This window comes from Monodon monoceros, unplaced genomic scaffold, assembly GCF_005190385.1.
Source record: "Monodon monoceros isolate NGI ecotype Baffin Bay Population unplaced genomic scaffold, NGI_Narwhal_1 Super_Scaffold_12, whole genome shotgun sequence".
Lineage (NCBI taxonomy): Eukaryota > Metazoa > Chordata > Mammalia > Artiodactyla > Monodontidae > Monodon > Monodon monoceros.
The window spans coordinates 80,244,687-80,270,078 of record NW_021703768.1 but is presented as its reverse complement, the minus strand read 5'-3'; the positions used below and the strand labels follow the sequence as shown (position 1 = coordinate 80,270,078).

The 25,392-nt window shown below is 33.8% G+C and overlaps 1 protein-coding gene across 4 annotated transcripts in view; it reads left to right on the top strand.

Moving 5' to 3' along the window:
• Positions 1 to 25,392, top strand: part of CHD1 (chromodomain helicase DNA binding protein 1) — a 75,714-nt gene that overhangs the window by 8,961 nt on the left and 41,361 nt on the right. For all 4 annotated transcript variants that reach the window (XM_029216173.1, XM_029216174.1, XM_029216175.1 and 1 more), the window contains 8 exons: positions 17,487 to 17,688; positions 18,731 to 18,838; positions 20,110 to 20,174; positions 22,103 to 22,252; positions 22,391 to 22,665; positions 24,028 to 24,253; positions 24,439 to 24,539; positions 24,961 to 25,139. In XM_029216173.1, the coding sequence (XP_029072006.1) occupies positions 17,487 to 17,688; positions 18,731 to 18,838; positions 20,110 to 20,174; positions 22,103 to 22,252; positions 22,391 to 22,665; positions 24,028 to 24,253; positions 24,439 to 24,539; positions 24,961 to 25,139 (1,306 nt within the window). The remainder of the gene's footprint in view (positions 1 to 17,486; positions 17,689 to 18,730; positions 18,839 to 20,109; positions 20,175 to 22,102; positions 22,253 to 22,390; positions 22,666 to 24,027; positions 24,254 to 24,438; positions 24,540 to 24,960; positions 25,140 to 25,392) is intronic.

Sequence of the window (25,392 nt, the reverse complement as noted above, 5' to 3'; positions counted from 1 at the left end):
TAGCTCCAGTTGTGGTACTTGGTGTAGCAGCATTGGCATCACATGGGAGCTTGTTTGTAATGTTCAACCTTGGACCTTACCCCAGACCTCCTGACTCAGAATCTTCTTTCTAACAAGATTCCCAAGTGATATGTATTCATAATAAATTCATATGCATTATATATGAAGCTGTTTGCATGGAGTCATTCACCACCTTGCTACTTGTTGTTATTGATGTTATTATACATGCTTTTTATTTTCTGGGAACCCCCCAGAGAACTGTGTCATAGGCCATGCAAGCAAGAAGTTGGGTACGTTTCATTTCTCAGTAATAATGGCAACCAGTAATTATTGAGCTCTTACTCTGACTGAGCCATGGTGTACATGGTGCATTACATTAATTTATTGTAGCTATTCCTTCCAAAATTCCTGTGATGTATTTAGTACTATGTTTACCATTCTCCAGAAGGGGAAACCAGATTTATAGCCTTTTTAAACGTCTTAAAAAATACCAAACAACTATTAACCAAATTTCAGATTTTACTTGGATTTTATTGTTTTTCCATTAATGCCCTCTTTCTATTCCAGGATTCAGTCCAGCGTACCATGTTGCATTCAGTTGTTAACTCTCCCCAGTGTCCTCTGATCTGTGAGAGTTTCTAAGTCTTTCCTTAATTTCTTTAACAGTCTTGAGAAGTACTGGCGAGGTATCCTATGAAACATCCCCCAATTTGGATTTGTCTGATTTTTTTTGCTAGGATAAACTAGGGTTATCAGTTACCAGTTTTTAGAAAGAGCATCACAGAGATGAAGTGCTCTACTGGTCACATCATATGGGGAGCAGAATATCCACTTGACATTACTGATGATGTTAACCTTTATCATTTGACCAAGGTAGTATTTGCCAGGTTTCTCCACTATAAAGTTACTGTTTTTCTCTTTCCATAGTGTATTCTTTGGAAGTAAGTCACTATGTCTAGCCCACTCTCAAGGGATGTGTGTGGTGGCATGGGTGGGAATTAAGTTCTGTCTCCTGCTGGGAGGGAGTAACTACATAATATTAAATGGAATTCTTCTATAAAGAAATAACTTCTCCCTCATTAATTCTGTCATTCACTTATATAAGCACGGACTTATTATGTATATTTTATTCTTTGGGTTATAATCCAGTAGGTTAATTTTATTGTTCAAATTGTTTTAGTCTTGCCCATTGGGAACGCTTTCAAGTTGGCTTCTGTGTTCTTTTTACACCCTCCCATTCTTTTGCCCTAGAATCAACCATTTCTCCAAAGAGCCCTGGCTGGTTTCTTTTATTGGAGAAAAGGGTAATTAGAAACCAAGATTTGGGTGCTGGGTTGCTACTCAGGTGTCACTGCTTCGAAGTCCTCTCAGTAGACAGAGTTATATCAATCTATAGATGTTTATATATACTAAACCATGTGTATCTATAGTTGTTTCTGTGTCTGTCCATCTGTGTGCATTTTTTAAAATTTTATTTATTTGTTTGTTTATTTTTGGCTGCGTTGGGTCCTCGTTGCTGCACGCGGGCTCTCTTTAGCTGCGGTGAGCAGGGGCTACTCTTCGTTGTGGTGCGCAGGCTTCTCATTGTGGTGCACGGGCTCTAGGCACACGGGCGTCAGTAGTTGCGGCGCATAGGCTCAGTAGTTGTGGCTCGTGGGCTCTACAGCACAGGCTCAGTAGTTATGGCTCACGGGCTTAGTTGCTCCATGGCATGTGGGATCTTCCCGGACCAGGGCTCGAACCCATGTCCCCTGCATTGGCAGGCAGATTCTTAACCACTGTGCCACCAGGGAAGCCCCCACCTGTGTGCATATTAGGGTAAACATGAATTAGTACTGTTGTCTCCAATTCTAATCCTATACTACAGGATTCATCCTAATCTTCCTTTCTTGTACCTTCATAACTTCCATCTCTAATAGAGAGAAACTTGGCTCCCACCATCTGCCATCCACCATGCATGTACTCCAACCTCAGTATACAAGTAAAGTAGTTTCAGAATTTTTAGACTATACTCCCAGAAGAAACAGATTTACCAACTAAAATACAGTGTCTATGTACAGTGTACAGTTCCTATTATATTTAGCCTTATGGTTTCTAGTCAGAACACTGATTTCCAAAGTTACTTGAGGTAGCTTTCTTCCCCTCATCCCCTTCAGTGTGGTTATGTCATAAGTTTGTAATAGTTAGATTCATATATCAGTTTGCATTCTATCCTGGGATCCTCAGTCACATGGGTTTATGTTTTAAACTTGTATATATTACATTTACTCTGTGATATACAGTTTCATGGGTTTTGACAAATGCATAGAATCATTTATCCTCCACCCCAGTACTGTACAGAATGATTACGTTACCCTAAAAGTTGCCCTCTGTGTCCCAGATCTACTGAATCAGAATTTTCATTTTAACAAAATTCCCACGGAAATGTATAGGCATATTAAATTTATATGAATATATATGAAACTATTTACCTGGAGTCATTCAGTATCTTGCCATGTTTTGAAATTATAAATTAAGTTGCAGAAAGATTATTTTGATCTAGAGGTGATAATGGAATAGCCAAGTTTAAGTACACAATCAAGTGACTATGCTCAAACTCATGGGGTTGTATAGGCATTCAGGTGAGGTGAAAGAAAATGGAATTGGGCAAATTACTGGAGTGAGGTAATGGGCTATATGGGAAGTCTTCATGGAGTTTTTGAACTTTTGTAATCTTAATGATCAGAAATGATGTGGTTTGGAAAGAAAAGAAGAACAAATGGTGTATATTGAGAAACATGATGGAGAGGAAGGTTTTCACAGGATTCATAGTCCCCCAGTAAAAGAAGTACAAGTTCCCTAGTGCAGAGAATGTGTTGGACATCTTAGTTTAGCAGTTCTTTACCCTGAGGTTTGTTTAGTGTCATACTGAAATTTTGGATGGTTTAGTCCCAGGTGGAGGAAGGAGGAAAAAAGGAAGCATAGCTGAATAAACACTACGTGTATTAAGAGATACCCATGGGAGAGTATATTACCCATGTAAATGGACTGGTCAGACCCACTGGTTTCAGAGAGAGACTCTAGGAATCTCTTGTACCAGAATCAAGTTCTTGTGTATTAATGACGGAGAAAATTGCTGCTTATAATTAGGAGTATATTATCTGTCATTGTGATATGAGGTGACTGCTAAGAATTCAACTTTAAATAAATGTTAAACTGAATTTGAAAGTTGCTTTGGTGTGGATAGATTGAGATTTCAGTTATTGAGGTTAAAATACAGAGACACACAAAGTTCTGGCTAAACAGTACTGGCTTATGGGATCCACTGTCTACAGTATCTATCAGAGCTGTGGCATAAGGCACAAAAATAGTGGGGAGCACTTTTCTCAATGAAAACCATTTTCATTAGCTGTTTCACATCTCACTGCTTTTAGAAATACAGTTCTCTGTCCTCAGATAGTTATTTAGATGATTGAGCAACTACTATGTAATGAATATCATAAGATGCTAAAATTTGAGATTATTCTCTAAAACTTAAAATCAAGAAAGAGACCTAAACCTTTAATGTCTGAGTATCAGGTGGGTATGGTAAATACAGAGAGATACAGTCTGCAGCAGTTCAAAGGTAGGAGACAAGGAAAGTTGATCATAAGACAGATGGTTAATCTCTGTATCAAACCCAATATCAGAATGAAATTTTGTGCTTTTTTTTGTTTGTTTTTGAGAGATCATTTAAAACCTCGGGTAGCCTTAAATTTTACGCATGTTAAAAGTCCTTGTAATGTGGCTTTTATGGTGGTGAGGTGTTTTGACAGGCTTAGGCAAAAAGCAAAGAATAATTTTTTATACTGAGGAAAAATGATGTTAGAAGGCAATACATTATGCTGAAGAGTTTATATGTAAAGGATTGGGGCCATTGGAAAAGAGTGGAGTTAGTCTAAATTCCCTCAAAGAAGGCTGTTCTTGTTTTTGTGCTTAAGGTAGATTATAATATGATGATTGCCATCTGATGCAAATACTATAGTATTTCCAGTTCTAAATTACTAAATCCTGAATTACATTAATAAAAGGAAGAAGTTTGATCTGAAAGGAAATTTTATAAGAAAAGAATTACAATTAGGGGTACATGAGAGCTGAAAATGTAAATAATCTCCTTATTCCAGTTTTAGCATGTATTTTATACCAAAGGTTTGACCTAGTGTACAGTAGTTTATCTCAGTCATACTGTGCTACATTGATCATTTCACTTTTTTTTTTCAGTAAATGACACGGTAGATGCAGGTTCTTATGTGCAGCACACTGTCATGGGTATCTGCAGACTGTGATGAATACCAAATTACAAATAATTTTGTTAGAAAGTAAAATATATAGCGCTGGGAACTTTGTTTTCTTGTGAGAGTATTCATTAAAGTAATTTAAAAGCATATAAGTATTTAAAAAACCTTTTTAAAAAAGCAAATTAATCAAATGATTAATCTTTTAAAGATTGAACTTTTAAATGTAGACATTTATTTTATTCTTTGTGCTCATTTTAAAATTATGGATAATTTCAAACATATGCAAAAGTAGTGACGATAATAAAGTGAACCCTCGTGTATATGTCATCTAGTTTCAACATATTTCATCTCATGGTCAATCTAGTTTAATCTGTAAATCCTACCTACTACTCCTCCCCTCAATTACTTTGTGGATTGTTTTGAAACATTATATAATTTCTACATGTGTTAGACTTCCGCATGATAGGTAATACTAATGGGGAAAAAATATAAACGTTAAGTTTTGCCTACTTGTTATAATTATAAATAATAGAATTAGAGGGTTTTATCATATCATTGATATTATAACAAATTTCATACATGTTTTATGAAACTTGTTAAGTAACTTTGAAGTGTATGTATACGTAGTCCTTATTTCTCATCTGATTCCCTGAATGCTTATTAGAGAAACTTCTGAGTTTACTGCCTTTACCTCAGATTCAGCATGACTAAACCCAGTCATCTTTGAAATTAGTCTTGCTAAATGTTACCTTTCTTAGCATCTATTTCTAGCAGTTTTATTCTCATTTATTCAGTTAGAGACTTTAAGAATAATACTGTACTTTAAGAAGTTTATGATAGAATTTTGCATTGGATTGGTAATTTAGAATGCTAAAAGGAGCTGTTGTGTGTGTTCTTTAGTTCCTAACAAAGGCAGTAACTGGTTTTCAGACCCATGAGGATGAATACTTTCCAGATTTTCTCAAACCTTTGATAGTTATTTTATAGCCTGTAGTGAAAGATAAGGATAACAAATTTTAATACAGTGTAATTTTATAGAATTTGAAGGTGATCTGATCTTAGTTATCATCTAGCTGAACCCTTCTCATTTTCTAAGTGACTGCTTCTATGCTAATATATTTTAAATAGTGAGTTGCAACACCTTAGAGGACCATAACTGAATTTTTTTTAATGAAAGAGAATAATGTAAACTAATAGTGTTCCTTTTGTAGAGTATTACTTCATCAAACTTTTGTTACGTTACATGTGTGCATGTGTATACTACATCATGATATAAAATGTATTTATTATTTAAGTCATCCAAAAAGTTTAAAAGCCATTGCCTTTGACCACTAATTTGTATTTTTTTTTAATTGTAAGTACTCAGTACCTGCTAATTTCCATATTGTTTCTCTAGCCCTGTTGAAGTGGATAATGGTCTATAAAAATAACTAAAGGCCCCAAGTTAATGAATTCCAGGATGTAGTTAGAAGAGAGATACATGTATAAGCATAATTTGTAATATTGTGAAGGAATTATTAGTAACATATGAGCAAAATATTGTGAACACATGGGCTGGAACAATGACCTGTCCCTAGAGAAATTGGAGAAAGTTACATGAAGGATAGGATATTTTTGAGTAATCTTAAAGAGTGAGAAGTTTTATCAGTTGCCTCAGAGAAGAAGTGTTTTCTAGAGGGAAAGTGTGGGGAATACACCAATACCCAGCTCTAAAATTACTCCCTCCATGAAGCCTTGTGCCTAATTTCATTTGCCCTACCTCCGGTTCCTCAATCAACAGCAGATCCATCCTTATGTCTTTTTTTCCTTTTTTTTTTATCATCATCCTTATATCTTTGATTCTCACAAGTTTTACTTTTCCCATGGCATTTTGTCCCTGCTAGAAACTCTTGTTCAATACTTGTTAGTTGAAGAGATGAGCAAACAAATTCAAATTACATATGTATAAAACTTGTTATTTCAAAAGTGTTTATTGCAAAAACATTATTATAGCATATCAGTTAGAGAACCAATTAAGGTGCCATATATACTAGAGTCCAATAGTTACTTCTTTTCATTATCAGGTAAGTGAGCTCTACCTCTTGAGGTTATCCAGGTACTCTGGCTAGTAGGACAGCTTTGTTATCTGTAACATGTGGCTTCTATTGCTCCAGTGGTTGCCATCTTCAGTCAACAGGAAGAAAATGGGAATGGGGAGGATTTAAGGCAAGCCAGTTAATGTTTAAGGTGAAGATGTAGAAATTTCACATCACTTCTAGCCATAATCCATTGGCCAAAACCTGTTCACATGGCCACACCTAGCTGAAAGAGATGCTGGGAAATCTAATCTTTAGCTAGGTTGGCATGTGCCATTTAAAACTGGAGTGCCAGTTATGTAATACCAAGGGGCAAGCACAGTGGATACTGGGTGAGTGGGGAGGGGCAAGTAGACAACATTCATATGGCACAACATCAAGGGATATTAAAAATAAATCACTCCTATCATCCTAAGAAATTAGTGGCTTTCATTTTTCTGAATTTTCTTTCAATTCTTCATAATATTAGTGTTTGTTTTCTTCACTTAGCCTTCTCTGAACCTCAGCTTGTTTATTTATTATATGAAAATGAAAGGATTAGATGAGAACCCAGTGTTTGGCACATAGCACTAGTTAGTAATCACCAAGTCTTCCTTTTTTTATTAGTTTGTTTTGAAATTGTTAGTATTTCTACAGGTTTTATGCATAGACATTTTATATATTTATACTTATGACAGTCCAAAGAACACCTAACGCAAATTTTGAAGTAATGATTCTGATCTTGAACTCAGGAGAAAAAAATCAGTTTTTAAAATTCTAATAGCTATTAATATTGAGCTCCTAGTATATGTCAGATAATATGCTTTACATTTTTTTAAATCTTCACAGTAATCCTTAAGTATGTTTATTATTTCCATGTGGTAGAAACCTGAGGCTTATCTAATGGGTGTAAATATATACATACAATGAGACAAAAGGGCTAGGAGGGGAGGAGAAAATAAGTCAGTTGAATTTCAGAACACCATCAAGTTAGTCCCGAATTTCCCCACAAATGTCTGTCAAAAAATTCTTTCAAAAACTCCCTCAAAGAAGTCCTTTTGAATGGTATTGACAATTAAGCAGTAGTTAAGGAGGAAGGGAGCAAGGCGTAAAGTGAGAATTTAGTGCAATATGCTTGTTCTTTAGAACAGTAAATACAGTTCTTTGATTGCAAATACAGTCCTATTTATTGTAATATAATAAATAAGTTATTACTGTAATTGTCAGGCACACAAGCCTCTATTATAATAAAATCAGTTTACCTTTTATCAGTGTATCCTATAACTTCTCTTCCCCTCCTTCTCTCCAGAGTCTAATTCATCTAAATTCTACCAGTTTAAAAAAAGGAAAGAAAAATTACGGAAATGTGATATATTAGAAAGAAAATCTTTACATATTAGGAAGTAAAGAAGTAAACAAATGGATATGTTTTTAAAATGAAATCGTCGATTTAAGCCTTTGATAAAGGTAGTCTAACTTACATATGATGTTTAAATACACAGTGTTTTTTTCTTCTTCGTTAGTGCTACTGTTTTGAGATGTTCCTTTCATTCCTCCTCAGTACTTCTACACCCACTTCAGTATTACTTTCTTTTGACTTTTCAATCTATTCCAAGATTTATCAGGGCCAGTTTCTTCTGTTGGCAATCTGGTGGTAAGGAAAGCAGCTGTCCGTTGCTACCACTTTCTTAGAAGGTCATTATTTTATTCATTCTTTCTTTATGTTCCATTGCAGGCTAGTTTCCAATTCCTGTGATAAAAAAGCATGTTTTTCCTGTAACATAGAAGAATCTTTGTTTATTCACTTGAGAGTACATCATTTTCAAGTACTCAGTATAGGTAGTAGTGTTTTCTTTAGTTCAAAGGACTGATAAGAGTGGAAAGTTGAGTATAGAGAAAGGAGGTCTTGCAATTCTGTTATAGGCTGGGCTGAGCTAACATAGACTCTCACTCTGAAGCACTTCCTACCCACAAACACGTGAAAATGCTAAATAATATAGAGCAAAGGAGAAAAAAGTAGATGTGCAGCTGAACTTTAGAGAAAACTTTGATGTGCCAGGAACAGAACGGAACTCAAAGTCAGAGCAGTAAGCTCTGAGCAAACAGGACAACGTAGGATATTTGGAAGGGGCCCCAGGGTGCTGGGATTGGGACTGGAACTTAGTATTTGACTACAGAATTAAGTCTCCTTAAAGCTGGGACCTTAGAAGGGTTGTCTTCTCTGAAAACAGTTTATGAAGTCTCCCTATATGTGCCTTCAAGGACATTTTTTCGTGGTGAGGATAAAATGGAATTCGTTTTACCAAAATATTTTGAAAGCTATAAAGAGAGATTAAAAATTTTGTCTTAATTGGAGTATAAATGAGAAAAGGAGCCATAAGGGCCAAACAGATAACATAAATGAATGAAGCTGTCCAGGTATAAGACATTTGTTTAGGGGAGGCGACTGGTGAATTGGAGGTCATATCCTTCATCAAAAGGAACCAGTGCTACTTAGATATAGACAATTGTGACCATGTGGGAAGTGGACCTGGTGTTTTCAGATCGTCTGATTATTCAAAATAAAAAAAAAGGAAGAAAAAATTTCTTCTTAAAATTATTTTCTCCAAAACAGTTTTAAGTTAGATGACTTGGAGGAAGAAAAAACCCAAATGAGAAAAGTAGAGGCAGAGAAGCCAGGAGTAAGAACAAGAAAATTTCTGTGGAAGATTTAGGCTTATGGTGTTTTTGAATAAAAGTAATGAGGAGGTAGTATTAGCCATTTATTAATTCACAAATATATTTTCAGAATATGTCAGGTAGAGTGCTAGAAAGTAGGGATACAGTTGTTAAGTAAAACACCCCTGTGCTCATACTAGTTTATTTTAAGCATACACTAAGTGCCAGATACCATGCTAGATGTCTAATGTAGTTTGGGGGAAGAGGTCTAGAACTAGGGAAGAAGGTGGGATGAAGATTAACAAGTTTTCCAGGTAGGGAGAATTGCTTTATACCAAGGCTGTGAGGTGAGAAAGCATGGCAAATTCAAGGGCTAAAGGAGGTTAGTGAGACTAGGGTGCAGAATAGAGACATTTAAGATAAATTGGAGAGGTAGGCAGAGATCAGATTTTAGTCATTTTATCCCAAGAACAAAAGTGAGTCATTAAAACTCAAGGTACTAGCTTCACCAGAGGCTATGAGATGGGGCCAAGGCATATGTAATTGAAAACTTGGAGAGGGATGGTCATCTTGATGTTTGTTAGAATTTGAAAAGCATTTCTCAGAGCCAATCCATACATACAGAATCATAACATTTTAGTTATGTGGAACTCATGAGGAAGTAAACCATTCATGATAGCTGCACTAAAGCTCCTAAAAACTTAACTTGAATAAAACAATTTAAAAATGGATTTAATGTCTTACTGAACAGAATATTAATTTTTCATGGTCACTCAGGTTATTAAGAACATTCACTTACCATAACCTTGGGAATATTGGAAAAGAATATTGGCTTTTATACTAAAAGAACCTTGCAAATGTGAATTTTGAGTACTTTTCCTACTGTCAGACAGCTGGAAATTTTGAAGGCAAATCAGAAGGGCCAAAAAAGGGAGCATCTCCTAGCTGAGTCAGCCCGGTTGAGTAGCCTTCTGGGAAGTACAACCCAACATTTCTGCTTATGTTTCATTTGTCAGAACTTTTAGCTAATAGCCATACTTTAGCTGCAAGGAGTTTCTGCTGTACACTTTTTTATACTTTGTAGACCATAACATTGGGATTTCTGTTACTAAGGAAAAGAAGACATGCTGAGTTGGGTGACCAGCAGTTTCTGAGGCAGCTGTTGTATACAGCTGGTCTTTAATTTCCCTTCCTTAGTGTTTTTATCTTTCCATATCTCTTAAGGAAAAGTTTTATGCAGTTCTTATATTTTTACCTATTCAGCTTGGCCATTTTATTGGCTGAATATTAGATATTTTATTTTTCATGCCACTGAATGTTTACTTACTTGCCTGTTTCATATGCATTTGACTTCTGCAGCTTTAAAATTTCCTCATCTTTGTACCTTTTACTACTTGAATATGAGATACCACAATATTGAATATTAGTGACACAATCTTGTGGTATTGGAAAAAGTTATTTTTGTTTATTAACATTTCAATTTTGAATTAATTTCAAATTACAGAAAAGTTGTAAGAATTTCAAATTACAGAAAAGTTGCAAGAATAGTTCCTGTAATATGCTTCTGCCTGGATGCACTGATTTTTAGCTTTTTGCCACATTTCCCTTTTATTCTTTCTTTTTATACATATATGTTTATATACATGATATTTATGTAATATGTATTTTTCCTGAATAATTTGAGAGCAGGTTGCAAAAATCATATCCATTTATGCTTTTAAAAATTCAGTATATATATTTTTAAGAACCAAGGAATTCCCTTATATAAGCCCTGTATAGTTATTATATTCAGGAAAATTTACATTAATATAATACTTTAATCTTTATTCTGTATTCCAGTTTGGTCAATCATCCCAGTCATCTTTCAGTACAGGGTTCAGTCTAAAATTGGATTTGGCTGTCATGTCTCTTTAATCTCCTTTAATCTGAAACAATTTCTCTTTCTTTGTCTTTCATGACATTAGCATTTTGAAGGCTATAGGCTAGTTATTTTATAGAATATATTTCTCAATTTAGGTTTGTCTTATATTTACTTATGATTTGATGCAATTTATACATCCCCTGCACTCTGCATCCCCTGGCTGGAGGACTGTGTGAGTGATGATATGTCTTTCACAAAGGTATCAAATCTGGAGGCTCATAATGTCTGTCTGTCCCTATTGGTGATATTAGTTTTGATCACCAGGACAGGGTGATATCTGGTTTTTCCACTGTAGTTTCTAATTTATCCATTAATACAGCTAATAAGCAATTTGTGAGAAGATACTTTGAGACTGTGTAGATATCTTACTCATCAAACTCCCCCCTAGATTTAGCATCTTTTGATGATTTTTGCCTGAACCAGTGTTTTCTATGATGATTGCAAAATGGTAATTTTCTAACACTGCCACTCTGTCCACATTTACCAGTTGGCATTCAGAATTCTTTCAGCCTGTCATCTGCCATCTGTCTGTCTGTCTTTCTACCTACCTACCTATCATAAGCATGGACTTGAGGATTCCTGTTTTATTTACTAGGCAATAATCCTTTACTGTCTGTTTTGATGCTCAAATCAGATTGAGCTGATGGAAGCCCCTTCAAATTGGCTCCCATATCCTGTTTTTTCTTCTTTTCTCTTTAGTATTTTGCTTTTTGGCACAGCAAGCTTGTTTAGGTTCATCTGGTGCCTTCCCTGTCCCAGCCTTAGAATCTGCCATTTCTCAAAGGACTTCTAGTTTACTTAAGTGTGGATTTGTATTTAGCAATCAAGACCTGGGTGCTAGGTGATTGTAAATTTAAAATTTCAAAGGGGATATATTTACATTGGTTGATAAATAGCAAATAAGAAGATACACTGCCATAAATACAAAAAAGATATGCAGAGGGTCATTTTTTTGTATCATTGTTTGTGGTATCAAAAGACTGGTTCATCTTTGAGGGACAGGTTGAAACTATGGTGTATCTACAAAATGGAGTATATGCAGTTGCATAAAGGAAAGGGGACTGTATCCCTACACTGCTATGGAATGACCTCCAGGATACAATGTGTGTATAATATGACATTTATATAAGATTGTAAATATGTTAATGATCATTTGTGAAAAGGGACTATAAATATACTCTTATTCATAATTTGCTTATATTGAAAAAGGGAAAATAAGTGAAAAACTTAAAAAAATAATTTCTGAAGGGGGAGAGAGGTCATGGTGTAGAGGAGACAAGGATGGAAGCTGGATTTTGATGATAACTTTGGTAGCTCAGGTTGGATCCAAGTAAATAATAAAGCAACATTAGATCAAAGTGAATAAAAAGCAGTTCCTAAAAATGAAAAAAAAGCAAATGACCCTAATTAAACAAAATTAGTGACCATACAGAAATTTGGTGATCAAAACTAATATCACTAATAAAATATCACTATTTTAGTTGGCTTCAAAGCAGTAATTTGATAGTAGGGGTGAGTATTCCTGAAGGCCAAGAAGAATTGTGAAGAAATCTTAACTTAGTTAAGACGTCTTAAGTAAAAGTTAAGACGTCTTAACTTTTAGTTAACATTGTTAATCAATGTTATTGCTATTTTGAAACTGTTATGTATATTCTAAGATAAAGCAAATAATTTTATTAGTGTCATTTGGAACCAAGAAACTCAACCCAAGTGATGGTATAATATAAAATCAGAGAAGTAAAAAACCTACAAATTTGACTTGGAATTACAGTGTAAATTCTTAATTCATTGTCTCTAAAAATACACGTATCCTAGCTCATCTTATTAAAAAAAAAATCTTAAAAACAATGACCAATCCAGTAGTAATAGGCTCACCTAGTACTCAGATTGCAATTTAATTTCCAGCTTAAACAGAAGCAGGGCTTTTTGATGAAATGCCTGAGTTACAGTCTGAGGCAAGAAATATATAAGATAAGCGTGGTTCATCTCATCAGACCAGAAAGTGAGGAAGCTATCAAAGACGACTTGAGGTCTTGTGAAAAGGATTCAGGAAGTAGTAAAGGGTTTCCTGTTCGCTAAAGAGGGGACAATTTGGGCATTAACAATGATAATGGATTGTTAAAACTCATCAAATAACTTCAAATGCATGAGTTCATAATGAGACTTAGAAAATTACTGGTCTACTTACTTTGAAAGGATGCTAGCATTTTGAAAGCTGGAAAAGAAGGAAAAGAAATGCAAGTGCATTTCCTGTATGAACTGTACCTCAAATTTAACAAATATGGTGAGGGAAATTTTCTCCTTATAGAAGAAGTATTCCACCTACTAGTGAAGAAATGATATAATGGGTAAATAAAGAATGATATAATATCACCATTTTACTGCCTCTAAATAAATAGTGGATGAATTCCCTGTAGGGGTTATGAGGAACTGTATAATGGAAGGATAAGGCTGAAAATAACCTGTACACACAGATCAAACAACCTCATACAAAAAGAGACAACCAAACATTGTTTTTTGTAATAGAAGTCCACAACAACTCTTAAAATACATTCTTGCCAAGAAGAACTGAATTTAAATCTGAGCCTCTAGATCGAACAGTTTACAGGAAATACAAGGGACAGAAAAATCTGTGAAATAACACCACAGAGATGCAGTCAGTAAAATCTGGAAAGCAGGAAATGTCTGCAGGAAAAACTGCCTAACTTATTCTACAAAATAAATTGCAAGGGGAAAAAAAAAGGAGAGGGAACTGTCAGGTTAATGAAAGAGACTTAAATACGTGATTCATTTGCAGTATATGAACTGTGTTTGGATTTGCAGTCCATGAAGAAACAAAATCAACTAAAGAGATAAACTAAACTGGATATTTAATACTATTTAATAATAATACCATATTTAACATTAAGGAATAAGTGATTTTGTTTTAAAAATGATACTCATTTTGTGGATGTTTTAAAATAGGAGTTTTTTTGTTTGTTTTTACATATGAGTACTAAAGTATTTATGGATGAAATTTTAACATGTTTGAGATTGTGTGTTTTTGGGAAGCTGGATTCTTTGAAACAAGATTGGTATGAGTTGTTAATTGCGAAGGTGGTTGTTAGATAAATGGTAATTCATTATATTACTCTCTTGTTTATATTTGAAATTGAGCATAGAAACAAGCTTGAAAAGAAACTTTAATTTGAATTGCTATTTTATGTTTAAATGTTGTATTTCTACTTAATTTACCCTAAGAAAACTATAATTTTATCAAAGTACCCATAAACATGATGGTGGGTTTTTTTTTTTGGTAAATTGAGAAAGATGAGGAAAAGAATTCAGTGTTTTTAATAATCTACCACCTTATTACTGTTGGGCTAGTGAGGTTTAATATAAGTAATAACTCTTAAGTGGTATACAGATACTTATGTTGTATTAAAAAATCAGTGCTATTGATTACTACCTAAATAAATAAAATGTTAATTGGAGCTTAGAAATATTTTTTATAGTCAAACTCGATTTGTGAATTTTATGTAAGACGTTGTATCCATGTATATCTTTGATTTGTTTGCTTATGACATTTATCCACCCACCAAACATATATTGAGCCCTTCATTTAGTGCTCAGCATACAAAGAACAAGTAAGAATTCCAGGAACATATGGTAGAATACCAAAGGTAGGATACCAAAAAACAAAAGAAAACAGAAAACTACAGTGATTATTATATGATGTGTGTACGGGCAAGATAGTAATAGGTACAGGATGCTGTGGGAATGCTGAGTTTAAGCCTGATTTAATGTTCAGGTGATTTAATGTTGGAGTCAAGAGAGATTTGATGGAGAAGTAGCCATGAAGTGAGGCTCAAGTAGGAATTATATAGTGGGGAAAAAAAAGGGAAGTAATTATGCAAAAGCAGGAAGTGGGAAGAGAAACTAGCTCTCAGAGAATTACAAGTAGTTTGCTATCACTAAAACTAAGGGTTTATGTGGGAAAGTGGCTGGAGATAGGTTGGCAGAGACAAATTCCTGCACCTCATAGGTGTTTGACCTTTGTTACAGAAACACTGAAAACTTCTCAAGTTAGGCCATGTTTAATTTTTATTCTAGAAAGAGCATTATGAGCAGTGGCTGTCTAGAAAGAGCATATGCAGCAGTGGGCTGAAATAGAATTACTTCATTAGGGAGAGGCTTTTCACCTATTTTCGCTCAGAATTTTATGTCTGAATATAGATTCCCCCCCCCCCGCCCCCGAACCTATATATATTTTCTCTCAATTGTTAGGATTTCCTTTTAAAATAAATTATGTAAAGCATTTACATGGTTCAGAAACTGACAGCTCATTTCAATCCTTGTTCCCTCTACTTTCTTCTTCCCCTCCCTTTGTAGGTAACCATTTTTAATTTAATTGTTTTATGCTGCCATTATTGCTTTTTTCAGAAGCATAAGCAACTATGCGTAAGCATTTCCCCCTTCATATACAAAGGAAGCATACTATAAACACTTTTGTATCTTGCTCTTTTTACCTAACTATATCCTGTAGTTCATTCTATGGAAGTATATAAAACATTCCTTACTAATTCTTTGTCTATTCTTAATCCTGCTATAAACAAATAAAATAAATACTTTATACTTTTAATACCTAAGGTGAAGACATTCTAATAATAAACATATGCCTTTAGAGTAGTCTAGGCTCAGGCTGTTAGCTTATCTCCAGCCAACTTTTGCCTAGAGTATGAAAGGAAGATTCCTACATTCACTTAAGAATTTTGATTTATTAACAAGGAATTTTGACTAGCTACTTCATGACTAATCAAGATATAATTAACAATATAGGCTCATGATAGTTCCCAAATTCAGTCATCCGTCCATTTACTTTTCAGGTATTTACTGAGCGCCCCACCTGTGTAAGGTATGCTGGGAAAAATAAACAGTACCCTCAAGAAGCTTGTAAGCAGTTAAAATGATACCCCTCTGCTTAATTCTTCTTTCCTAAGGGATTAGTTCATCTTCACTTTCTTTAAATGTTCCCCGATTACTGTACCTGACTTGTTTGTATCTTCAGTGTTGCGCATGCTCCTAGTTCAGTTATCTTAAATATGCCCAGAGTGGTATTTATTGGTTGACATGACTGTCTCTCCATAACAGGTTAGAAGTTCTTTTAATGGTAAGGACTTTGTCTCATCTCAGTCTTCCCAGTGCCTAACGAATGAAAGTTCTCAGTAAGGTTTATTGAATAAATGAAAAACGTCTCTTGCCTAGTGGGTTAAAGGAAAAATAAAATTGTGTCAGGAAAAATATCTTCTCTGATATTCTTGTTGAAATTTCAAGGGATCCAAGTAAAATACAGTATGGTAAATTTTGTTTTTGTTTTTTAATTAAAAGACACTATGCTGTTCTTGAACCAGGTGTCTAGAGGGTAGAAATTGTGATAGAAATGTAGAAAAACATATTCCACTAGATTCCCAGATTTTAAAAATAGGCATATGTTTGTTCACACCTTAAGCATTTTAATTTATATCTAACTTTTGGAATCAAAAGTCTTCTTGAAAACTTTTATGTCTGTGTTTCCATGTAGAAACTTCTCGCTCTCGAAAAGGAGAAATTACTTTTAGAAAGGGATTACTTTTTGATATTGCAGCATTTTCTTAGAGTAATACCTCCATCTGGTGGTATTTCTGAAAATTACAGCAAGAGAACCTGAAGCTTGAGTTTTGCTGTGTGTTGGTGTATATTATATTACCGGTTGTTTCTCATGAAGCCAGATGAAATTACATCAAAAGCTGAGTCTACCATGCATTTCAAAAATTTAATGCCCTGGTTTTCAACAATTCAAATGGAAACACCAAGTGAACAAATGGCCTTTTGGATAATAGTAATTTATACAATCATTTATTTAGTACAGACCATCTCTAGACTACTTTGGACTGAAAATAAGTACTGGAGAATGAGATATTCTCATTGAACTATTAATTGCTTTCACATGTGTGTGTATAGAGGCTAAGAAAGATTTGAGAATTTTCTATTTCAGATTTATTACTAAGGAACCATAAAAGAGTCAATAATTTTCTCAGAGAAGCAATTACTGATCTTATTTTTTAGTAAATTGTATTTTATCATAGTTTAGTGGTAATAATTTACATTCCCCTGAGATGATAGAACATAAAATGTAAACTTGAAAACAAGTTGAAACTGTAAATTAATTTGTTTTCTACCTTTTGCTATAAGAATTTTTAACACATTTAACCTTTTCTTCACAGAATTCATTCTTTATGTTTACTACATCAAATAGCCTTTTAAAGATAGGGACTGCGGCTTAAACTTTTTGTTTTCCCAACTTTCTAGCCCAGGATTCTGTACTTGGTAGGTTTTGTTCATTATCTTGGAGGAAGATTGTGATCTGATTGCTTGTGTTTTATCCCAAACTGTACTAAATCTATCTAGTATGTCAGTTATTACCAGAGATTAACATTAATTCCTTTTCTATTTGTTTGGTTATAGACAGTTGACATATGAACTAAACAAGGTTTAATGATCTGGGGCTTTTTGCTGAGTTAAGAAAAACTAAATTTTTTAATGAATTTTGTTTGAAATCTGTTTATTTTCTAATTGTAGCCAGTCGGATGATGATTCTGGGTCAGCGTCAGGCTCTGGATCTGGTTCAAGTTCTGGAAGCAGTAGTGATGGAAGCAGTAGCCAGTCAGGTAGCAGTGACTCTGATTCTGGATCCGAATCGGGCAGTCAGTCAGAGTCTGAGTCAGACAATTCCCGAGAAAATAAAGTTCAAGCAAAACCACCGAAAGTTGATGGAGCTGAGGTAATAAATAAACTATCCAATGAAAGGTAGATTTCTTGTATTACTTTGGGAAAATTTATAGCTTTAGTTTAGAGCATTCTTAATCTAGCTTTTAGAAAATGTTGATTTCAAATATTAAAATACACTTTAAGTGATTCTCATGCTTGTGGTTCAGTATCTGTGGACTGATTGGCTTGGAAGAGAAGCAGTCTGTAACTATATGAACACATACAAAACTTTGTAACTATACAAAACTTTGTAACACATATAAAAATGAACACATACAAAACTTTCTCTTTTTGAGGCAGAAATTGTTGCATAAACATTGATTGTCTCATGGATAAAACTGTAAGGCTTTGTGAGGTCTTTTTGTTAATCTACAGTGTGATCTCTACTTTCAAGGTCTTCAGAGGAGATACTTTATTGCTAATAGGAGACTTTAATAGAACTCTGCTTCCTTGAAGATACATGGTAGAATCGGCTAAGGGCCATTCTGTTTAAAAAAGGCTATTACAAGATTTACTAAAACTTGTCTATATCTCAGAATAGTATACAGTAGTGTTACTTAGAATACCAGTCATGATAAGATGCTTGGGCCAGAATATACATACAGCTTCCTTCATTCAGGAAGTCTTGCTACCAAAAACAAACAAAAACAAAAAGTCAGTTGAACTAAAACTGTGCTTAGTTGATTTGCATTCTGACTCAAGCTCTTCATCTTCACCTCACACCAATTAAAAAAAATAGCAACCTCACTTTGAGTAGCACTGGTGTCATATATTATCACATCTTTTTTGAAAATAATAGTCTTAATACCAAAGAACATATTGATTGATTGTCTGTGAAACTCAAAACACCATAAATTATTTATATACAACTAAAGCTCAGCATTTTATTTTAATTATATTGCAGTAATATTGTATTATGTATAATGTGAGTAAGAAAAATAGTCTTAATTTATTATTTGGAGGCAGTGAAAATGTTGGTACTACTTTTCAATAAATTAACCTTTTTCCAGTTTTCTCAAAACTTTGTTCTTCACTTGTTTATATTTCTATTATAGTTTTGGAAATCTAGCCCTAGTATTCTGGCTGTTCAGAGATCTGCAATGCTCAAGAAGCAGCAGCAGCAGCAGCAACATCAAGCTTCATCTAATAGTGGATCAGAAGAGGTGAGTTTTCATTGTGAAAACTCTTATCTGAAAAGTAGACATGATATGTAATCATTTAGGTAGCTATTTATGAAATTACTAGAAACAGTAAGGGTTTTAAAAGGATAGGAAAATAACTAAATTTAAATATGTGTATCAATAGCCTTGAAATGTAGACATATTTTTATCCAAATTTCCTCTTGTTTCTAAAGCAAACAACAGAAATTTGTGTGCATTTGTTCATCACAGCAAAACTAGAATAAACTAAATATGACTACTAGGAAAATACACATACACAAACACACACATGTATGCACTCATATATGAAGAAATACCATACTGTTAGGTCATATTTGTACAGAACATTAATAAGAGAATTCTCAACATGGTTTTAAAAGAAAAGGCTGCAACTGTAAACAATGTAGTTCCTGTGTGCACATGAGCACACATGCAGGTATGTTTGCACAAAGACATTCAGGAAGAACTGTAGGTTTCCCCAACTATCCGAAAGTAGAGTGTTCCTTTCCTAATCCAAATGGTGTAAAGCAAAGAAGCTATTTCCTTAGGACACATCTTGCTAACTGTTATGCAGAATAAACGGAGATAAAGCACAGATGCTCACAGACACAGTTCAGAATTATGGCAGCTAGTGCTGAGATGCAGAGTGTAGTTCCCAGGGAAGGAGCTTGGAGGTGCTGTTCTCGCTGCTCCGTGTCCTTGCTGCCTCTATAACAGCTCTCTGCAAAACAAATGCTGAACACTGTTTTTGCTTTTTGCCGGTTTTTGTAAAAGTAAAAATTCTCTTTGGATTTTTTTCAGTTAGTGAAAACAGGTACCAATGAAGGTTTTTTGTAAAAGTGAAGTGGTAGAAATTGAACTTTCAAAGAGTGGGGGATATTTGTATATCAAAAGCTGCCTGATGAGGAAGAAAAATATTAAATGAAAATTTGACATACCAACAATTAGGATTCCGTTTTGAGGCCATACTAGGCAACAGTAATAGTCTCCAGAGCCAGTAGATTATAAGATTTTATACAAAGTGCTGGCATTGTGATGTTTACCTAATTACACTGGCTGTTACATATTTGCAATAAAAATGTTATTAATTACTTTATGTGCTAATTAATGGTATAAACATAACATGGAAAAAAAGAGCCTTTATTATTAAAGTGAATGTTAATAAAAAGTAATAAAAGTAGTAAAGTAATAAAAAGTTAATAAAAGTAATAAAAATGTATTATGGTTAAATTCTAATCATTAATAACATTAACTTTATATATTTTTCTCTACAGGATTCTTCTAGCAGTGAAGATTCTGATGACTCATCGAGTGAGGTCAAAAGGAAAAAGCATAAAGAGTATGCTGTTTTGTTCAACTGATTACTTTTATATCAAGAAAATCCTAATGATTTTGTATTTCTTCCTTTATGAACAATTGTTGCCAAAAGTGAACTTCTTGGTTCATGGCATTTTATTAGGTTAATTTAAACCATTAATTTTTAACTTTTATCTTTCTGTGACAACCTGAGTTTTTTGTACCATTTATCTCCTATAACCCCTCTCCCCTATATATTTTTAAACTTCAAAGATCTTCTTAGTCACAATATCAGAAAATCTTGATAACTTGAGAAACCTATATAGGAGTGTAGGGACCAACAGATGATAGATTTTAGGTGATTCTGATGTTAATAGCTATCCTTACTATTTATCTGCACATGAAATTTATTTCTTCTGTAGAACTCATTTAGAAACTCACTGTAATTTCTTAAAGATCTTGACCCAGGAAGTGTTAAGAGTACCTCAGATCTCAGTTCCGATATTTTAGATGGTCTGAGTTTTTTTTCCTCTCGTTTCTCATTGTTCCATTGTCTTGTCTCTTATTTTTCTCTTTGTCTTGGGTATTCTGCACTTTCACTTTGGTGCATCCAGCTTTGGATTTGTTACTTATTTATCCCACTTTATGCACTTTATTTTATGCTTCTTTAATGTGAAGATTCATGAGTTTTACTAGTTTCTGTAAATTCAGTCATTGTATCTCTAGGCATTTTCTCTTTCCCATTCTGTAAATCTTCTGTTTCTACAGTTAATAGATATATATTGTATCTGTCTTACTGGATCATATCTATTGTATATATTTGTTGGATCATTCATCCTATCCATGAATCTTACTGTATCATGTTTTTTATCCTTTTATTGCTATGCTACATTCTGGCTGATTTCTTCATATCTGCCTTCTGTTTTACTAAGTGTATTTTCAACTACTGTGCCTCATCAACTGTAACTCTTCCACTGAGTTAGTAATTTCTGAACTTAGCATGGGTGCAAGCAAAGAATATTTTAAAACAAAAGTAATTTGGGATGATGGATAGATTTGGTTGGATATAAAAATCATAATATTTATTATAAAAATGTAAAACGGAGACTTCCATATATCCTGGCTATTGCTATTGTCTACTGTGCAAACTCTGAAAAAAAATCTCAAGATAAAAAAATTAGCTTCTCTATTATGTTTTTTATCATAAACCAAATTTTATCATGTGTGCTTGCTTTTGTAACCCTTAACACAGTCATAATTGATGCAAGCCATGCAGAGCAATGGAGTAGCACAGCAGCTGTGAGACAGGATGTAGTGTATATGTAAGAACTTAATGTGTATCTTTCATTTGAAGTTTATATTATAGCAGAATATTAACAATATGTCCAATATTTTTTTCTTTACATGTTAATTGGAATTAAATAGACTAAAAATAGTAATAAAGTTAAGGTAATAATTGAATGTTGGTTAAGATGGAATTTTTTGTTTGTTTTTGCATTTTCTTATACCTTATTTTAAGCTTCTTAATGAATGTGTTGTATTTTAAAAATCATTTTTGAAGAGTATGTTTTTAAAAGTCACAATCTCCAGAAAATTAAAGGGATTAGAATCTCTTTTTGAAATGGCAAGTATAATAATTATACAAGGTTTTCAAAATTAAACACTGTGACTCTTCAAATTAACATACTGTGTTTTCATCTACACTAATAATCAAAATAGATCCACTTAATTTGCCTTTCATTGAGGTATAACTAAATAATTAACAGAAAACTATGGAGTTGGAGAAATCTATGAAGAATATTTTCTAGCATTTTTCTTATTCTATAGACATTTGAATATTTTTATAATGGTGAAAGCAATATTTTTGATATCAGCTGGAATGTAATTTAGCCTGATTATTTTTATATCTTATCAGACATAATTTGCAATATGATAAGTATGAATAACATCCTTTATATATTTTACATACAGTGAAGATTGGCAGATGTCTGGGTCAGGATCTCCATCTCAGTCTGGTTCAGATTCAGAATCTGAAGAAGAAAGAGATAAAAGTAGTTGTGATGAAACAGAATCTGATTATGAGCCAAAAAACAAAGTTAAAAGTAGAAAACCTCAAAATAGGTAAGTATAGTATGTTCTTGGTTTGATTCTGAAAATTGTTGGTTATAGAAGGTATTCGTTGTTTTTCTCACAGTTTCTCAAATCTTGTTTTTATGCCAGTATTTCTGTAAAACACCTCTCTCCCCTCGTCTTCACTAGATCTAAGTCAAAAAATGGAAAAAAGATTATTGGACAAAAAAAGAGACAGATTGATTCATCTGAGGAGGAGGAGGAGGATGAAGAAGACTATGATAATGATAAAAGAAGCTCTCGTCGACAAGCAACTGTCAATATTAGCTATAAGGAAGACGAAGAAATGAAAACAGATTCTGATGACCTACTTGAAGTCTGTGGAGAGGATGTTCCTCAACCCGAGGAAGAGGAATTTGAAACAATAGAACGGTTTATGGATTGTCGGATTGGGAGAAAAGGAGGTATTTTTTAAAAAAACATTTATTTTTTGGTTGTTTCAGTAATATTTACTAAAGTATTTCTTGAAGATTTTTCAACTTTGAAAGCCAAGAGGGTGGATTTTTTTCTTATTTGCTATAAAATATACTTTGCTTAGCCTGAATATTTTCTTCCCAGGAAGTATCCATTTGATCACATCATACGTTGCGGATATTAGGGAATTTTTAACCTGTGCGTTTGACTTTTTCTGTTACCATGCCTAAATAAATGGTTGTTTTTAAAGTATTTTCAATTTGACATATGGTTTGGTTTAAAACTTCTTTCTTCTATCTCAAATATGTAAGTTACTTTTTAATTACCTTGACGTACATTTTTTTCCTTTCAGTTTTTTTAAGACATAATTGACAATGCAGCACTGTATAAGTTTCAAGGTGGGCAGTATAATTACTTGACTTACATATATTGTGAAATGATCACCATAATAAGTTTTGTTAACATCTGTCATCTCAATATAGATAGAATTTTTAATAAAACTTCCCTTGTAATGAGAACTTTTAGAATCTACTCTCTTAGCAGCTTTCAGGTATACCATACAGGAGTGCTTATTATAGTCATTATGTTGTACATTACATACCCAGTACTTATTTATCTTATTATTGGAAGTTTGTACTTTTTGACCACCTTCATCATACTTGCCCTACCTCTGGTAACTATGAATCTGATCTCTCATTTTATGAATTCTTCCCTTTTCTCCCTCCCTTTTCCATATATGTGTGATCACACAGCATGTCTTTCTTTGACTTATTTCATTTAGCATGATGCCTTCAAGGTCCATCCATGTTGTCACAAATAGCAGATTTCCTCCTTTTATATGGCTGAATAGTATTCCATTGTATATGTACATGTATATGTATATGTATGTATCACGTTTTTTTTAATCCAGTTATTTGTCAATGGACACTTACGCTCTTTCCAGAGTGTCTTAGCTATTATAAGTAATGCTACAGTGAACATGGGGGTGCAGATATCTTTTCCACATAGTGATTTTGGAAATGTAGTTTTTAAAGATGATTTTTAGTTATTTTAATTTCCAGTTATTAATGTTTCAGTCATCAGTTATCATATATTGCTGTATGATCTCATGTGAGCTGCTGTCTTTTTGACCTTTTTTTTCTAATTTTAAAACCGAGGGGATTAAATTAGATAATCTTTCTGTTCTAGAATTCAGTTTCTTTTATAAATGTATAATATAATTTCCCATAAATTCTTACACCCTGTTTTTTATTTAAAAGAGCATATATTTTTCTATTTATATTCTTGAATTTTGAGTTGAAATGCTTCTATAACAGAATTATATGGAATGTATTGTGCTTTTTTTTTTTCAGCTACTGGTGCTACTACAACCATCTATGCAGTTGAAGCAGATGGTGACCCAAATGCAGGATTTGAAAAAAACAAGGAACCAGGAGAGATCCAGTATTTAATTAAATGGAAAGGATGGTCACATATCCACAATACTTGGGAGACAGAAGAAACCCTTAAGCAGCAGAATGTTAGAGGAATGAAAAAATTAGATAATTATAAGAAAAAAGATCAGGAAACAAAAAGATGGTATGTTTTATCTTAGAGTTAAAAATTAATGATGCTTAACTTTATTTCTTTTTCAGTTTCTTCATTATTCAAACTGATTCACATGATGAGTGGCAAAATGGGAGATTTTGTGCTACAGATGGTGTTTGGGGGATGGGTTATTGGGGGAGATTTTTAAGTCTGTTCTTGGATTAATAATCTTTCAGGTTGAAAAATGCTTCTCCAGAAGATGTGGAATATTATAATTGCCAGCAAGAACTTACAGATGATCTCCATAAGCAGTATCAAATAGTGGAGCGAATAATTGGTTAGTAATAAATGATTCTAATTAAACATTTATCTTTCCATGCTTGAAGTCATCTGAAAAAAATCTTAAATTTACTGCTTACACATCAAATACAGTAGCTTGCTCTTACTGTAATAATAGGGGCTTCCCTGGTGGTGCAGTGGTTGAGAGTCCGCCTGCCAATGCAGGGGACACGGGTTCGTGCCCTGGTCCGGGAAGATCCCACATGCCGTGGAGTGGCTGGGCCCGTGAGCCATGGCCGCTGAGCCTGCGCAACGGGAGGGGCCACAACAGAGAGGCCCGCGTACCACAAAAAAAAAAAAAAAAATAGAGCATCGTAAATCAGATGGCTTATTTTTACTTGTATAGTTTTTAACCAAGAATTATTCCTTGGATAAGATTCAGTGTAAAAAGTAAAATAAATACCTGATTTATCTCACAGCTCATTCAAATCAAAAGTCAGCTGCTGGCTATCCTGATTATTATTGCAAATGGCAGGGCCTTCCATACTCAGAGTGCAGCTGGGAAGATGGAGCTCTCATTTCCAAAAAGTTTCAGGCGTGCATAGATGAGTATTTCAGCAGGAATCAGTCAAAAACTACTCCTTTTAAAGACTGCAAAGTAAGTATTGTTTGCCATTTTTAATTATTGAAAATATATTTATGCATCATAAATATTACAAGCCTACATAGAGAGTTGGATCCTGATTTCACATAGGCTAAAGGAGAGAACTGCTTGGATGGTAGGTCTTACAGGAAATGATGTTCCTGTAATTGCTATTCCATCTTACATGTGGCACTGTCTTTTAGCCTTGTTGAGTGAATCTGTATCAGAAAGATAATAAATTGGTGGTGGTAGCTGTGGGGAGTGGGTT